Raw genomic sequence first — 18,323 nt, 5'->3', positions numbered from 1 at the left:
ATATATATGTTAGAATGCACGCGACTCCGCAGGCAACGGTACTTATTGTGTGGAAAGTACCACCAGCCTATGGTGTTTACAACAAGCATTCAAAATTCAAGGTAAACCCATCATCCACTTGTTGGGCGCATTTTCTGTTACGGTGGTTTTCAGAGCTTCGAAGATTTCCACGCCGCGACAGAATCGGATCGATTGCCCTGGTTTCTCAAGCTTGATCCTGCTGAATTCGTAAGTTTCCTACAAGTACAAGACATGTACTAGTCTAAATAAGTTAGGAATATAGATGTGCCAAAAAACCGTGATATTTGTATTGTCCAACGACCGTCTACATCATATCAATCCATAGCATTACATTCTGATTTTACTATCGTGTTTCAAAGCGTTAATACATTTACCTCTTTCTACATTTACGTGCGTGCGTGCAATCGCGCAGGAGTTCCTGTACGAGAAAAGTCGTTCGGCATCAGTTGAGAAAGGTGAGGGAGAATCTAATGAGGTCAATGGGAAACAACAGGGGGTCGATGCTAAAAGGGTGTCGAAGAAACTCGTAGGCGAGGATGGAGTTGACGTGTTGGAAACGGTCGTAGAGAAAAATGAACTAATTGGAATAACCGAGGAGGTAACAGTGCAGAATGAAGATGGTACGATAGAAATCCGCAAGAACGTTTTAGAGGGTCGGGATAACGAGGCGGAAGACGAAGGTGAAGGCGAAGGCGAAATTGTGCATACTGAGGAAATTGTCACAGAGCAGCCAAATGGTAGCTATGAAGTTATACGTAGAACACGACGAAAAATTGTTAAGCAGGGTGCACCCCCACCTGAACTAGTTGAAGGCGCTGAGGAAGTTGACGAACAAGCTGAAGACGAGTGAGGCTTTAAGGTTTAAAATTCCTTATACACTTATAGGCATAAGGCAATTAATAGCGACCGGAAATAGATGCGGGTTTATCATTAATATTATCTATGAATTGTTATACGAGCTAATTGTTTTTTCTTTTAAACTTTTGTAACTTGTTTCACGTATCTATGATGTATATGGCCATAAAAGAATTCAGGGGGTAAGCTCTTTTTTACTATAGCGCGGCCATATATGTACTTGGACGAGACGACGGCCGTGTGCCTTTTATTCAACTTAGTGACCATATTACTCTAACGAGAACGTCATAAACTACAGTTCAGTCAGGTAATTGTGCTTGCTGTTCGATGATACCTGTTTAGTGAGACCTGAGGTCATGTTTTCAATTGCTACCAAACATATTCTAATGTATTCTGCTATTTGTTTACAAATTATACGTTTTAATCATAGCGATCTGATTTTTAGAAACGAACAGTTTAGTAACAGGGTGATCTGCGATGGCCGCTCATCAGTTCCGCTATCGCTGATCTGTACGAAATGGATAAGAAGCTATAGTTTTCCTTCTCTAATCATTTCGAAGCGTCTGGTTGAATATATAGCTTGGTCAGTATTTTCACCATAACAACCCGTGGTGTTTGGAAACATCTTTATCTATCATATATAACGTACATATTATGTGAGGTACGAAATAAGTTATTATTCCACGTTCATTGCATAATAGTGCCATTTTAATGTGTTTTATAAATGTTTCGTAAACAACTATGGCATTTCGAAGATTTTTAAACGAAGGTATACGAAGGGCAATGCGTACAGTCAGGGCATGTGCATAATGCAAATCATTATGTTCATTAAGGTCTTTTTAATTTAATTAATTAAATAAGGTTTTTATTAAATCAAATAGTGTAACGCACTTATATAAATTACTTTGATAATAAATCAGGTTATGATGCTCGGTTGGTTTAACGTGAATCTTTGTTGCCTTTTTCTTTCTGGATTTCAGCATGAGTGTGCAGTGTCGGCTTCTGTACCACACCCTATTATCCGCCTATGGCACCTACAATTAACCTAACAGCTACACCTACCGTTGTGTACTAATGCCCAACGCATAACAAAAGCAACAAGTATCCCCTAAAAAAGCGGTCGTACGGACAATGACTATTATATCGTAATCGATACAGACACACACAAAAGAAAAAACATCTCTGTGGTGGCTCAACGACGATGTAGATGTCGCTTTAGTTGGTATTTATTTTCGAAAAGCAGAATCCGCTAAAACGGTTGGTCAAAATTAACAAATTTAAAAAAGCGAATCCTATTAGAACAGTTTTATCTTGTGAAAGGTCGAAGCTCGTGCGACGTCAGCCATATCGATACGAGACCTACCTCTGTTTAGTACATTAAACTTTTGTTAAAAGTAATTTTTACCACCTAATGGATTTGACCTGCTTGAAATGGCAACCGTTCATGCTCACCGGTATATCCTTTCTCCTCCCTAAGGCGCAGGGACCTTCACTTCATGCAATTTAGAGTTTCGTTCGATGAAGCGATCTTGACAGCTGTTATTAATTACGATAACACAGCCTTGTTGTTCAGTGATAGAGCTGATACATTTTACAAGGTCTATCTATTACTACCCTATCCGAGTTGTTTAACATAGTCGCATAGGGAAGATAATTTTTTAGAGGTAGATGACAACGCTGTGTCTAGTATGCTCACAAATAATTGTGATTTTACTCTATGTGACTGTGCGTATCTAAAGTAAAAATCATCCTATAATCTGGACTAGCTAACACAGATTCGTTTCCGACGTAGGCCCTGTCTTACATTTACCAGCTATATAATCATTACGATACATATACATGCTAATGTACCAACTGTCAGTTCAATCTTTCAGCGACGCCAGTCAGTCTATCGGATCAGGCGCACGACGTAGAGGGATCTAAGTTGCCATCGATAGAAATTTACCCGTAACTAAAAAAGAACAGAACTATTCTAGCGTTGCCAAATACGGCTGTACATTAGACTCAGCAGCATCTGCCAATGACGATAAATCGACAGACGTTATTCTTCAAAATGCTTATCGATGTTCTAACGTTTAACGACGTTGCCTATTAACGTATTTATTACTATTAATAACGTAAATATATAGTCTATTCATATGTCTATGAAAATGATGCCCAATTAATAAACGAGACAATGAACAAGAACAAAAAACGTGTAAAACTAAGACTTGTTATTGCAAATGTACCAAGAGACCGGTAGACTAATCAATAGCCATGTAGCATATACGCTTTTGCAGACCATCAGTTTACAGTGTCCATCAACTACAGTACATTCCTTAATGGTGCACTATTCAACATTTAGGATAGTCGTTTTGATGGAAGAGCACAGTTAAATCTCGGCTGCGAGAGGCGAAATTCAAATTAAACATACTGTTATGAGCTAAGGACTGTGGATAGGTTAGGATATAGGGTCCCGGTAATAGCTTCATGGGTAACGTATGTGCCTGCTAATTTTAGGGACCTGTTGCGGTTTAGGTTCGAATCCGCAGGGCATAGATACACGCTTCGCTTCGTGCTAGAAGCCAGTCAGGCGTCTGATAGAATACCTAAGAACAATTCCGGATGTAAAGCTCGCGGTCGACGAGTTAGGATGTTTAAACGGTGCTTTTTAAAAAAATCACCCATCCGGTAGAAGAATTGATGTTTTTTTCAGACATTCCGTGCTTTTCGGAGAAAGCGTTTTGATTTGATCGGACGCGACAGGCATACGCTGCCTTGATGACTGTTCGTCCTCTCTTTTAGTTGTGTAATACATGCCTTTTCGCAGATGAATAAAGATTGATTAGTCCATAAATAAATTCTGACAGAACTATGCCGTCCATTCGGAGACACGTCATCTATTATAGGGCGAATCGGTGCTGCAGTTCTGTAGGGAACTTTTTGCCGTACATCTACTATAAATAAAATATTTACATGTACGAATCGCTATAAAATCGCAGTGTGTTTTAGCGTAAGGTACATTAGTTAAAAAAGGGCTGGGATAATTATTTACATATAAAATTTATACATTCGTAATGACCGTACAAAAAATTCGATAATATTACAACAAGACGCAATCGTTCTTAAACTATATGATGTTTTTTTAGCTTCTCTGCATACCACTGGCTACTTGCCATAGGTTTCGAAAAACTGATATTTTCTATTAAAAGATCAATCCACAAAAACATGTCTATTAGCTGGATTCGCGCGTCTGACGTGTTTGGTAAACGTTCTGCTGCCATTAGCTGGTAGCCAATTTCCTTCGTTGATGTGACATCCGCTGTTGCCTCTGCCACCACAGCGGATATTTCGAGAAGAACCTGATTAATAATAGGTATAAACCGAAGTCTCACAGCGCGCCTCACGTGAAAAATGAAGCTAAATTTATTATAGGTAGATTTCATCGCATGCAATCGTCGGACAGCTTCAGACCCGTTGAAAGACTAGTGACATTTGCCTTACCCGTACTGTTAACTTCGTCCAACCTTAAAGCGAACAAACAGGCTCCAGCAATGCAGAGAGGGTCGTGCTTTACTTTACTAGATAGCGTTCTATACCTAGAAATACCGAATAAATCGTAAAACTAGCCTTACGGACTCATAATTGGAACGTAGGTATATTTTCTGCGCGTTCATGTACAAAACGATTATGCACCAGCATCGTAAACTATTCAAGTGTATTCCTTACTCTAAACAGACGAAGTTACCGTTCACAGATGCTACATAATTCTAATAAGTTGTAATATATTCAGAATTGCTTGTTATTATTGACTGCGGAAATGCTTCATTGTGTTTTTATTTCATCGGTAATTCATGTTTCGACGTAGAGCAATTTCGGCTGAGCTACTTCTAGTTATAAAAACGTATATAACTATGAAATGCAAAAAACGTCTAGCGATTAGAACGTGTCAGGCATATATATATACATACATTTATAGCTTGTATAATACAGTTTGTGCTTGGCGCAGTACGAAAAAAAATCAGTGAACCTAAGAGCTAAAATGGGCATTTATTATTGTTATACAGGTATAGAGAAATAATTGGTGTTCCAGCGTACCATTGATACATCTGTGAGTGTTCCGCAAGTATTCATATATTATGCACAATTACATTTCTCAACTCGATTCTTAAAAGTCCCTACGAGTTTGGTCATCGGCATCGAGAATTATCTGCCGTATTTATTTGTCTAGAAGATGATATGCTACCATAAATAAGTTCGATTTTTGTTTTGAGTGTTGTACGCTATTCAATAGAAATCAACTGTATTTTCGAAATGTTCTTCGAAAAGAGAAATTGTCACAGATGCATGTCAGGAGAGCATCCCCTTAAGCTCCTACAGAGCGGCCTTTATGAGGTTTAGCGATGCAGTGGAAAAAGTTATTTTTGTCTTGTCTATCGAGCTTTTTACGTTGGATAGCTTCGATCACTAACTACATTCAGGCCATATGAAGGTAAAAAGGTTGTAAAGCATCATGTCCACTTCAAGGGTTCGCCAATGTATAAAAACTTTCCAAGTACATAAAACGCAATTTATAAACGATTTCATATAGAAATCTGCCACTGAAGCTGCGTATTACTTGGGATCGAGCGCGAAACTGAGACGCAATGAAAAGCCGTGTTTTTTCGTGCTCTTAACCAAGTTCACAAAAGACGATTTATAATTTCCTAAGTAAATCTGTGAGTTCAAGATGCAGGTCCATAGTCACATGACTGCGATTTACTTTCTTGACCAATTCACAGTCTGTTTGTCGGCCACCTTCACTAAAACATATCTTGAGGCAGTCCCAATTAATTTCAGATTTTGAACCAGGACGAAAAGTTTCTTTCAGTGTCAGGATGTTATTACATAAATAACAGATGTTCAGCTTTGAAGGCATATGCGTTCAATAATATTTTCGCACGAACACACATAATAATAAAATTATATATCACTCAAAGATCAATGATGATTATCCATTCACATGTCATGGGAGCTGTAGCATTTTTAACCTTCAACGCTTATGGCATGAGCGCTCAACTTGCGGGAAAGTCAGTGTACCAGATTTCCGAACGAAAGCATTAGAGAGCAGCTATTTGCTGCGCGGTATTTACCCCTAATTCCTCAGCATCTACAGAAATACACCCCTCGTTAAGCTCATGAAAGCAGCTAATCTGAACATAAATTAAGGGGAAAATCGTGAATCATGAAACGGGTTTTCACAACGCAACAGCTTGTCCGGTCCGGCTCTTTCCACCCGTTATCCTTCAACGTTTCCACCTGCTGAAACACGTGGCCAAGGTCCCAGTCGCCAGAAATCCAAAGCGACGTCTCAGATCTTCTTTGAACAGCGGCACCTTCGGCAATGAGCTAAGCTAGTCTGCCTGAAGGCCGTACGCTGAAGGCTTAGAGCACGCTCTAAGAAAGAAATCTTCACACTGTTAGACTTTTCGAATTATATTTACCCCGCAAACCGCTACCGACGTTACTTTCAGGCCAAATAGGCGAAGCGCTGTCGCGAGGGGGAAACTATTTGGCGATCGCAGATGATGTGGTCAACGCTCTTTTGGATCTTTTCGCGAAGTGTGAAGTAATTATTAATATACGATAATATATTGACGTACCGAAGGGGAGAGCCAGTAATAAATATATCACCTGTTGAATAGTGCTCTTCTTATTTAGGTTTACCCTTATTCCTAATTCAGTTTCTGTCATCTTATTTTTCACCCTTTCGGCTAGTCTTACTGTTATACAAGTGCTCAGAATCACCATCAGAAACCTGTTCTCATTAAAAGTTTAGGTAAGGTAGGTCTCGCTGGACTTACCTGGGGTTTCCTCAACTCCCAATTTAGTTACAGCTATCCTTGAGTCGGATGTTAAACAGGAGGGCCTCAAATTATTACTATTAATACGGGCCAGGCGCGACATTTGAAAGAAAGGAGCAGCTCCACCACTGGGTCGTCTAATTTTCTCTTGTTTTCCTGTAATATCGCAGCTAACAAGTTGAGCATATCTCACAGCATTTGACGCATGTACGCCAGGATATATAAAACTACCTATGTAGCCTGAAAGATTGAATGCATTCTTGAAATCAATAAGCTACAATGAATACAGGGAGATTGCTGAATGCTTTTTTTAATGCCGGCCTTCAAAACATTGTACGTTACGTCCGCCGAACGATTTCTCCAAAATCCGTGTTGCAACAACTTTTTCGTTGTTTAAAGCGGCAATCTATTACCTCGTCAACACACCGGCTAGCGGTTTATGGCACATGTCCTTGTCAGTGACTTTGCGCCACGAACATACCCAAAAACTATCAATAACGAAGCATGCCGCCACTGAGTCGGCGAGATGTAGGGACATAATCACCTATTAGAAAGTACAGGCATGCAAGGAGTTACCATAAGAATAACCTTGTGGTCTTTATTGAGGAATCTGTCCCGGCCTACTGGCTTATTGTTCTACGAGTTCGTGAGGATCTGCAGGGCGCCTACCACGGTGAACCTTCACTCGAGGACGCTGCACTCCATCGCCAAGTCCTCGCTATTAGCCGCAGAAAACACCACGCCACTCGACGAATTGTATTGCTAGTCATCAGTGTACCAACGAAGTGATTTACAATGCAGTTCAGCTTATCGAACATGTGTACAGCTACTGTCTAGCCTACGCTATATGCTAGCTCCAAAACATATTCAAATATATCCTTTGTTGTGTGACATACATTATTTGATGTACGCGTTGAGCGTCGCAGCCAGAAGACAAGTTACAGACTGCACTTATGCTATTAGTTTCAAAAAGATCTGGGCTCGTTGATTGAGACGACATGGATGTCGCGGAAGCAAGTCGGACTGGTGACGAAATTTCGCCAAGGTGTTGTGCGTGGTCTTCAGTTTCGTTGACATCACGTGCTGAGATATCTTCGTCTGTTCGCTCTGAAAGGCTCTCCGCTGCCCAGTGACGACGCGATTGGCGCCGCAACGTGGATAATGAGCTTGGGTTGATTATCTAGCGGCAACTGTAACCCATATCTCGGAACGCGGATGTTCTTTGAGTCGAGTCGTTTTAAACAAGCATTAACGTCACCTGCCATGAATGCGGGAGGCTAGAAGGAAGCGACGGTGCTTGCAGGCCATTAATGAACTTGTTTATTAGCACATATGGCAACTCTAACCGCGCGGTACAAACATAAGCCGTTAGGAGGTAGATGCATGAAACACACAATGCGGTGACGCTATTTTTAACTATTCTTGGCTCGAGGTCACACGCTTCACGATTATAAAACATGAAGAAGTCTCCACTGGGACGTCATAGGTCAACTGTTTTTTTTACTCCGTTTAGACGCCATGAAAATCAGGTGAGATAATTGCCCCGGTTCTTGAGAACGGCTAAAGTTGTAACGTACACCGCAGTTTCGTTAAGTAATCCTTAGCATCTAACTGAAGGCCGGCCCTACTCTGTGATCGATCCCTGTCGTGACTGAGCCGCCGTATCCTATGACCTCCGCCATAACAGTTACCACTGAAAGAACTCAAATGCCTGTTACTTATCAAGGCATTGTAATTAGTCATTGTTAATATTCACATGGTCACCATAACGGCGAAACAAATCAGTTATTTGACGTCTGTGTCTTACTGTCTTAGCGTGCTTATATGCAGGCTCTAAAAGCTCACAGAGTATTTGCGGTCCGCCCTATACACACACAGGGGGGCTTTTTAAAGCAAGTAGCATTCACGTCCATCATTTGTCGACCCAAATCAAGGCAATGAACGTCTTGCGTCCGTTATTCAACAAGCATCTAAAATGCCCAGTATGAAGCCCTAATAGCGCGTGAGCAATAATCCGCCGAGAAATCACATTAGTTGAACACCTCGGCTTGTGAGGGTGCAAGGCTCATAGCTAATACCGGGTAAACAAGTGAACGGACAACACTATGTGGCAAGCAGAATTACACACCGAAATTTGCCCCGACGAGGACCAAGGAACACGCATACTATCGCGACCAGCAATAACATCAATTTATAGAAACACTGCAGTAACGTCTTGACATAAAATAACCAAAGAAAAGAGAACCTAATAAAATTGACTAGCGTATTAGAGTGTGCTTGTCCCGAATATACTTTACCAATATTGTCAACAAGCGCAGGTTTCCGTTAATATTTCCAGAAACAGTTGAATTTGGGAACTGAGAACTGCCTAACACTAAACCAATGAATAACTAGCAATTTTAGGGCAGCTGGCGCGTAAAATGGTTTGCTTGATTTATCTCGGACTATTTAGCAGCCGCGGACAATATCGCGCAAATAGAAAACAGCGTTGGGCCATAAATCAGATGTTACCGCTCACACCTTTTTTCTTTTCGTCTGTGTTCCGTTGCCTAACGGATCGTACAAACAGACCTTAGTTGAAAACCAAGGCCACGTGGCCATTCAGAGAAAACAGACCCTGTACGAATCTCTGTGTTTTCTACATTCCATATATCCCAGTGAGGTACTATTTTCTTTACATAATACAGAATGCATAGGATAAGCATGTGTATCAAACGAATGCCATAAAGACATGTTGCTACCAAATGTACCTTTCATGCCCTTCGAATGTGTGCATTTATGTATATACTAGTTTGGAAATTTAGAATAGAAAATGTTTAGCCGAACGTGTGGTAAGGTTATGCTGGGTGATGTTGATCTTGATGCATAACAGCTGTAGAAATAGCTAGTAGATAGTGCTATTAGTTTTTTTTCTAGAGTATAGGTGAGGATATGTATCGTTATCGGGAAGCCAGTCTGCCCGACTTATTTATCCCTGCTTGACTGCGATGAAGCACTGCTAATTCATCTGTGCGAGTACCTTTATGTTGTACTGACGACACAATGCCTGAAATGACTGTGACTAGTGACAGGTTGGTAACGAATATCTGTTTCTAGGACAACAACGAAAGACTTATAATTTCGAATTGTATCTAGAAGTTTAGCTTATTTGTGTGAAATTCATTCACCGGATATTATAGAAGACTTCCAAATACTGAAATTTAGTTGCGGTAAATTATGCCTCTTATCAAGTTAGCTATGTAAATATAAGAGGCTTTAAAGTATTTAGGGGGAACTCTGTTGTGCTCATGTTGCTTATCTCCTGGAAGAGGAATTTTTTTCAAAAATACTTTTCTTTTTTTCTAAAAATTTCCAAATGTTTGTTTTTTAATTTTATCTTAAATATACCATCCTCGTACATCATAGTGATTTAATTTCGAACTATTTATTTTGAAGTACTCTAGGGTAAAACACAAATAATACAAATGCTATCTTAAAAAAGCCAAATGCATCTACACGATAATCTTGAGCATCAGCTGTATGCTTTAAAAGTTCAAGGCAAGACGTATGTGTGGGTCGTCCAGAATGGAACGATCCTTGCGAAATCGACGGCTTACAAGATCAAATAGATAAAATTGTTCTAAAAGATAAATTTCAAAGATACTTTATATGTATGATTATCGTTTTTGTTCATTAGGCTTCAATATGGCAGGTGGCTGTTAATGCAGGGTAGGCTTGCAGACGACTCGTCAGGGAATTGTCCGCTAATGCAAGATGAACCGTTTGCAACTTTAAAAATTTAATGTTTAAATATAGAGGGCGTCGTTATTTCGGGTGCCTCTCTCGAATGAGTAACAAGGGCCGACAGCTCCACGCTGTGCCTATGTACCTAAAGTGAAGAGACGTGTCATAAAAATGGATTAATGGTCAAAACCATAATGAACTAGATAGCCAGAAAGTACACTGCTGGTTACTGTAAGTGTTATAATATGGCTTAAAAATAAGGTACACTGCTCCATTCAGTCAAATATGAATCTAGTCGTATCCATTAGGCCTTCACAAGCAAATCCGGCGAACTTTAAAACTGAATAAGTTTTGAGCTAGTTGGACTAAAATGATGATTTTAGCATGTTTTATTCTTTACGGGCCCGTTTCAGCGCACTGAGATCTTCTAGACAGCCATCCATTTAGAAACAGTATTCCCATTAGTAGTTTCTATATTCCATAGCTTGTCGAAGCGAATCGATAGTGAGATACGCGTGCCCACCAGTTGCTCTTCTATAACATGAAAAATCTCATAATCACACGGACTCAGATCGAGGAAATAAGCGGGCGGTACGGTCTATTGCTCAGTCTATGAAATAGTTGACGTATGGCGATGAAGTCCGATATTGTCATTAAGTAGCCACATTACGTGCCCTTGATTGTCATGCCAACAATTTATGGGTCTGGCGAGGAACTCGAGAGAAGTGGGCTGTGTTCATCGTCCCATTATTGACGAGTATCTCATAGTAGCAGATGCCTCCGAAGTCCATTGTAAGTATAACGATGACCTCATGTCCAAACCTATTTGACACTATCACTGGGCTCTATTTCACTCCAGGGCGACGTCATCTTGTCGTCTGTCCCTATCTGGATGACGGTTGAAACTGAACTATGCCTTTATGACGTGCGGCGGTATAGTTTTAATGGATCTTTTGTTGATCAAAACTCCACCGATTGTACGTGGAATAGACCACACGGATTTTCAACTCGTGAACGACACTTTTCCACTCATTTCACTATCTGGGTCATAATTACGTGAAAAAAAAACAATTTTGGCCAACAAAACTCGGATTCCAAACCCTGTGTTTTATGAAAAGTCTTGGATTGCAGCAACATGCCCTTGTTCTGTGGGTCACCTCCTCGCTGGCCTTTAACACCCTCATCCCATATATCCGTTCTTGAAACCTTTGCACCGTTCTTGTACTAAATTCTCGCTCAACGCCTCGTTGCCTAATGTCTTCGTCAATCTTCGACGAATTTCCTTTCTTCGAGAAAAAGAAACTTGACCACAGTTAACGTTAATTTTCCAGACTAAAAGATATTTTTTTCTTCTGAACTCATTTCTCTGCGAGCAAACTCAACCAGTTTTCGTTTATAAATTTCTATAAGACCGGAGTATTTGGTTATTCGGTTATTCCGTTCCTAATTCCGCCGAATTCGTTTGTTAAAGCAGCCTGATACGAATCGTCTTCGAAGGCTGGTGATCTAGAAGTGTATTTTGTTTTCTTAAGTATAATATAATATAGTCTTTTTCACAACTACAAGAATGATATTTATTGATGATTGTATGTTTTTTACCTGGCAAGAAGGGCATTTTAATAGCTCTATATAAACATGAGACATTTTCGGATTTCCAGTTCTTGTACCACTTTTGATTTCGTTGAATTAATTAACAACTTCGCCGACAAAAAACCGCCATACTATTTAGCTCAGTTAGTACTATAGGAGCAATCGATCTCATACTTTACATGTTTCCGTTTTTGATGTGAAGGATTGGCTTGTGCTCTTAAAATTAAGCATTCTTTATTCCTGCACGACTGAACTAAGGCTTCGTATAGTTGGATGCTAGGTCAGTTATTCATTTACGGCCCCAGCATGTGATGTTCCAAACGTTTAACCCCCATTGGTAAAATAATATGCAAGATAGAGTTGACTGGTAAAAAATATACCTTCAAGGAAACATTTAAGTCAGTTGTTGTCCTAATCACTTTCTTTTCTTCACTCTAGACTTTCGGAGTCGAAATGATCCATTTCTGTCACATAAACGAAAGACCAGCGCCTGGTAAGGGTTATGTTCAGGCAATCTTGAGGTGGGCCACCCTTGCAAAGTAGCTCCTTGTATCAGCGAAATTATTTTAAACCTAATCTATTTCGTTGCAGGTACAGGCAAATATCGCATCGTTGTGAGTAGTCCAAAAAGTTTACAACACTGAATAGCCCCTGAAATATCGTCGACGTGACGAAGATACGTAGATCTAAAGATGTCACAAAGGCTCTCTCCCCTTTACAGATGATTTAATTAATCATGGAATCAGTCGCTTTAACGTTCAGCAGGCCCGAGCTGGGTTACATTCTGCCGATTTGGGGATTGACTAACCGTTGACCTAACCAAGATTGAGGCAATGACATTCAGGATAGATGGCTCGTGGCCCACTTTATCTCTTAGGCTAACCGCTAGCATATGTTTATTGATTCACTTACCCAGTAATGCTGATTTTGTATAAAGGCCACGACGTCTGTTAGCAAATTACAGAAAAGCAATAAAGCTTCGATTGCATCATAGCTACTTCTTACCTCGTACTAGTTCTTCTTAATACTTAGTCCCAGCAATTCTTCTTCCCGATCCCTTTTTGAAACTCACCCCGCTCGCCACATAATTTGAGAATGAACTAACGGGATACCCATAATTAGGAAGAGTCTTATTGTGGAAAATCTTGAATAAATGCACCGGACAAAGGCCTAGTTTATGATAGGAGTTACGGGAGTGCACCAAACAGTTTTGAGCCGAGTTGTCTCCTTGCTGGCGAGGGCACTACTGTTCGCAATGACCTACTCGAAGAAAACCTGGTAAAATAGGATCGAAAATTCGCGAAGGTCGACCGCTAACTCTATCCAGAGGAAGCCATGACGAATGAGGCTTGGAAAAAAAAGCTTAATCGGTCTAACAAACATGTATCTATGCGCTATGCAGTGTTCAAGAGTTTCATGAACCCAACAAGTATTATATATGTTCTAAGTGTTAGTAGCCTAGTGTTATATATATGTCACCCTTCCCGCTGCCTACAAATTCAAATGGTTTGGTAGAAATGGAAGAATGGTAGTAGCATGGTGTATAATACAATCATTGCTGAGCTGTAAACAAACCTGTGAAACCCAAGTGGATTACTTTCAGAACCGTACTATAAGCCCAACTCTAGCCGGCCCATGGAACCGTCATACGTATCATATAGCCAAGTTTATCAAATGTATTATTCCATGTTATTAAAGAATGTATGTATTTCAAGTGTTTGAATGTTACTTGTTAAAGGTAAATAAACGGGTTCGATCTAATTGATATTGTTAAAGAGGTAGCACAGCATACGTAACGAGTCCAGTCAGATTCCTTATCAAAAAAATAGTAAAAGTTATTGTTTTACCTTTCGGTAGGGATGATTCAAGTGGACAGAACCATAAGGCTGATGTTGGCCCGCCCGGCCTGAGACAACGCCAGTTAGTACAAGTACCCCTAATAATAAGCGGCACCGTATTAAAATATTGTTTATTATCTATAGTGTCGCGCTTTTAGGAGACGCTAGTAAATGTTTTTATTGTGACTTAAGGCAGATCTGGTGCTGCAATAGCATCCCCAGAAATGACGGCTAATATTTTTTTCTATAATTTAATTTAATAATAAAGTTTTTTTATTCAGCCAAATATTTGCCAAAGCGTATGTGTCTTGCAGGCAACAACGCTTTGGACACAAAACAATGGCACTTTTATGAGCTTAGTGGGACCAAATAAGATAACCAACCTTTTTCTACAGATGCATGCAACCTCGACTGAGATAGCATTTCCTAAGTAATCACGTACTTCTTAAAGCAACGTGCTGCCAAATTATTCTCCGATAAACGTTCATCTTCAACAATAAAATTATCTACCTGTATTTCTCTATCTAAAGATCTTTATTATAACCTAAAAGATCGACCTCGATTTCGAAGCACCCTGTAATCGTTATACCGAAAAAAAACCCAGGCTTGACCCGCTTACTGTACCCTCAGCTAGCTCTAAGGGGCCTATATAGTAGATTTATATCCGCTTTCAGTTCAAATAATAATTTCTGCCCGGGGTCTTTGGGCAACGGGGTGACTTAAACCGATTCATCGAGCTCGCGAATGCTCATATAGGAGCGGAATGGCACAAGGATTAAAGAGTTACTGAAAGCTTCGCGAAGCCCGGCAGCAGAGAGGTACCTGAAGGAAACGAGATTTTATAATATAAAAGCAGACTGAAACATCGGTTTCGATTAAATGTTTTAATCTTAACTAAAAATAGAAGAGATGCCCTTCAGGTGACTAAAATGTCTTATAAGCGAAAAGGTTTTAACACGTCACTTGACATTTTATATTTTGAACAATGTTTTGAAAGTTCTTAAATGATTTTACTGAAACGAGAGCGACTAAAGGACATTTTCTCGGTACTTCCATACGTATTTAGCGGACATACACCTGTCAAACTATTTAAATTATAGAAATAGCCTAACAACTTGCGACATCTCTGAAAATCCAAGGTTCTACAAACACACTACACCCTGTTTTTGTAATCAGAAATTGTGTTAGGAACCGGGCAAAAATGACACGGATATTTCAGGCAAAATTATTTGGAGTAGAACATACTCTCTAGTTCTATTTATGATGCCCATCCCTAAGGTGAAAGAGACTATCTAAGAGGACTTTCGGCTTCCATACACTCATGGTAAGGCACTGCAGATGAGGCTAAGCGAGAAAACACTTCATCAATATGGCAACATGAACGAAACGAAGGCTACAGGTTGAGCTAAGTAGGAACACATCATATATTGTATCCCGTCGCTAAAACGGGTAACAGGTGGGTCCGACAGAATGTGGATGTGCCATATGAGCGTTTGGGCGTCTTAGTTCATGTCGACGGAAAATCGAGTAAACTGATTGATTACTGCTGGTGGCCGAAACGTTCATCTTCATGGTATAGTGTGGCACTGTTTACTCTCTTCCGCCTCGTGGGATCACGGCCAGTCAATACAGAAATAAATACTAAAGTGACAAAGACAGGTGGAAGAAACGAACAAGACCTACATTTCTAAAAAAAAATGGTTGAAATTCACATTCTTATTTGTTTTATGACCGTAATTTGTATGTGCTCGCATAGGAAGTTCATGGTGGACGCCGAGGCGGATATAGGCACACTGGTAGGCGCATGAAAAAAAAATAGTGCTGATACAACTACTTTTACTATTATGATTACCGTTATTTGTAATGTTTGTTGTTTCAGTTACATAGACACTCAAAATGGCCACCTTCGTTATGTACTCACACATTTGTGTGATAGGCTAGCTAACATCTTAGTGCGTCGTCCCTTGACACACTTGACCCCTCTATATGCATTGGCATTTTATTTTAAAAATTGATTCTACTTGCTATATACGAAGACCGAAAGAATGGCGTTCCGAAATGGAGGTGTACACAAGCAAACCATGTCAAGAGACTAATAATAGCATAGCTTTACATCATTCACAGACAGTTGAAGAACATTAGGCAAAGATGAATAACAAGTGATGCGAAGGTGTTATTGTAAAATAGCAAATACATCTTAAAAGTTTGTTCTTATATTATATTATATTTGTTCTTATTGAATATTTATTAATTTATTTATTTTTACGTAACGAGTTGATTTTTCCCAACGATTGGCCTACCTTATTTAGCCGTATAGGCTTTGAATGTAGGTCTACTTTTGCCTTCCCTTAGAGAAGGCGGAGTGATACAGAATAGTTTAGGTAGACAAAGGGCGAGGTTGGGAGATTTGATAAAGGACAGAGACATGGGATTGGCTGTTATATTAGTGACTTACTACAAAATCGGTAAAAAGCTACGTAAAGTGTTTGCCTATTATAGTATACATATAACTAGAACCCAATTATAGTTTCAGATCAAATATAGCTTGGTATGTTTGCGTATTTTCTAATTCCTACTGAGCCGCAAGCAATAGGCCCCTAGCGGGTAGATTGACGCAAACAAATTTCCACTCTGTGCAAACGAATCAATAAAGAAAGAAAAAAATCTTGCATAATTAATTGTATACTGGATCATAAATCATTTACCAGATAGAAATTCGGTTCCTAACCCAGGAAACCAGAACGTGGTGTGACGCAGAGGGTATTTCATTGAGTCGTCCGATTTGACATAGCGAACAAAACCAACCGCTGTTGAGGTTTTTAAGGAACATGAAGGAAGTTTTTAAGAGTACATGAAGCTGTGTCGGTAAACTGAATTCGACAGAACAAATAGCTTGAGATTCGTGGCGCCATCGTCCCCAATCCACCCCCGAAGGTTCGTCCGACATTCTACAAGGTCGGCTTCTCAGCTCAATGTGTCTCTGTTAAGCGGAATGCATATAATCGGCTGTGGATAGCATACAGAGTACTAATAACATTAGCACCTCCAACTGGCCTCACGAAACCTAAAGAGTCGACTTAGTATAAATCTTCTGTTAAAGTTGTTTTTTCCTTCCATATTTTAGAGAATTCAATGCCATTTTCAACTTAAATTACTCAGCTGGCTCTACTCGAATTTGCTGATACAGTCGGCTGATGCAATTTTCTCTGGTCGTATATATGACCCTGAATTTGATTGAAGAAAGGCAATGTTATTTTTTAACGTAGATATCTGGCATCAACCACGAATATTTACTAGCTCTTTGAATTGGTAAGTCCGTGGTTGCTTCTCAAACTGTTAATATTTAGCATGTCCACTCAAATTCTCAATTTAAAAACACAGCGCAACTATCGAATCAATATAGCGGCAATTATATCGTCAAGTTGCCATTAGAAGGATTTAGTATTTACATTTCCTTATAAAAGTCGCATGAGTTTATGCTTAAGATACAAAGCAGAGTAACTTATTCGACCGGGCGTTTTCCTGTTACGGCTAACTTGTGGACATGAATGTGAAAAGTTCTGATTCGCTAAATTAATGTATAGCTAATTCCTTGTTGGCTTTGACAGCAAATCTATTCTTATATTGTTGTTTGTCGAGTTTTCGTTCGCCAAAAAAATGCAGGATTTTCAGCCCCAAATATTTTTGGAAATTACTGTTTTTAATTTCGTGATAAATTCAAAATAGTAGCGGAAGCAGTTTTCCCGCAGTTTTGGCTTCCAAAGGCAGAAAAAGTCTGACCTAATTCTATTTCCTTTGCTGTACAGCTAGGCCGAATTTATAACTTCTTATGAAGCCTAAGTTGATAGATACTAACAAAGAAGGTAGAATTAATCAATATGGGCTTTACTTTCGTTCCGTAAAGATAATTATATTTTCTACATTTTCAATTAGCATAAGAAGCCCTGTAGATAATACATATTTGTAAATATTTTAAGAAATATATATATATATATATATATATATTTCTTAGTGTTGCTCTTTTTTGCTAACTTCTCATATGCTTCAATAATGCTCGACCACATTGCTGACGCAGAATAGTAGCAGCAGGGAAACTTCATATCTGTGAATTTAATATTTTAAAGGGAATATCGAATATATTTTGTTGACAAATCACACCTGAAAATTTTGTTACTAATTAAAATATCATTTTATAGGGTACCCTGAAACGAAACATTTTTTTCCCTTTATTCGTCATGAAAAATTGCTAAATCTGAATGCTTAGATTTTGCTTGCCAAATAGGCAATGGCGAGCTTGAAAAAATTTGTCGCAGCCGATAAACGCTGGCATCCTTGCTGGTAAATTTCCGTTACTAGAAAAAATATTGATTGATAGCAATATCGATTTTGACAGTTATTTACATTCTGGATTCATATTTTCTATTTATACACGTTTTAGTTTAGCTTCGTAGTTTAATTAATGCTTTCTAAATTA

At 39.3% G+C, this 18,323-nt stretch overlaps 1 protein-coding gene and 2 long non-coding RNA genes across 7 annotated transcripts in view; 2 read left to right on the top strand and 1 right to left on the bottom strand.

The window, feature by feature from the left end:
* LOC111246766 (SH3 domain-binding glutamic acid-rich protein homolog) overlaps positions 1 to 3,079 on the top strand; it is an 11,990-nt gene extending 8,911 nt beyond the window's left edge. For 4 of the 5 annotated variants that reach the window (XM_022796924.2, XM_022796923.2, XM_086982775.1 and 1 more), the window contains 3 exons: positions 154 to 228; positions 434 to 1,459; positions 1,857 to 3,079. In XM_022796924.2, coding sequence (XP_022652659.1) covers positions 154 to 228; positions 434 to 871 — 513 coding nt within the window. In that variant the 3' untranslated portion in view covers positions 872 to 1,459; positions 1,857 to 3,079. The remainder of the gene's footprint in view (positions 1 to 153; positions 229 to 433; positions 1,460 to 1,856) is intronic. The other variant, XM_022796926.2, reaches the window with a different exon arrangement.
* A 1,807-nt stretch (positions 3,080 to 4,886) lies between these two features.
* On the bottom strand, positions 4,887 to 9,354 carry LOC147757003 (uncharacterized). The gene is made up of 3 exons (XR_015323173.1): positions 8,996 to 9,354; positions 6,699 to 6,854; positions 4,887 to 6,291 (listed from the first exon to the last, which is right to left on the bottom strand). It is a non-coding gene; the product is annotated as an uncharacterized LOC147757003 (long non-coding RNA).
* A 239-nt stretch (positions 9,355 to 9,593) lies between these two features.
* LOC147757002 (uncharacterized) lies at positions 9,594 to 13,008 on the top strand. Its single transcript, XR_015323174.1, has 2 exons — positions 9,594 to 9,769; positions 12,603 to 13,008. It is a non-coding gene; the product is annotated as an uncharacterized LOC147757002 (long non-coding RNA).
* Positions 13,009 to 18,323: the final 5,315 nt, after the last annotated feature.

This window comes from Varroa destructor, unplaced genomic scaffold, assembly GCF_002443255.2.
Source record: "Varroa destructor unplaced genomic scaffold, Vdes_3.0 BEIS01000003.1, whole genome shotgun sequence".
Lineage (NCBI taxonomy): Eukaryota > Metazoa > Arthropoda > Arachnida > Mesostigmata > Varroidae > Varroa > Varroa destructor.
This window is presented reverse-complemented; position numbering and strand designations above follow the sequence as displayed.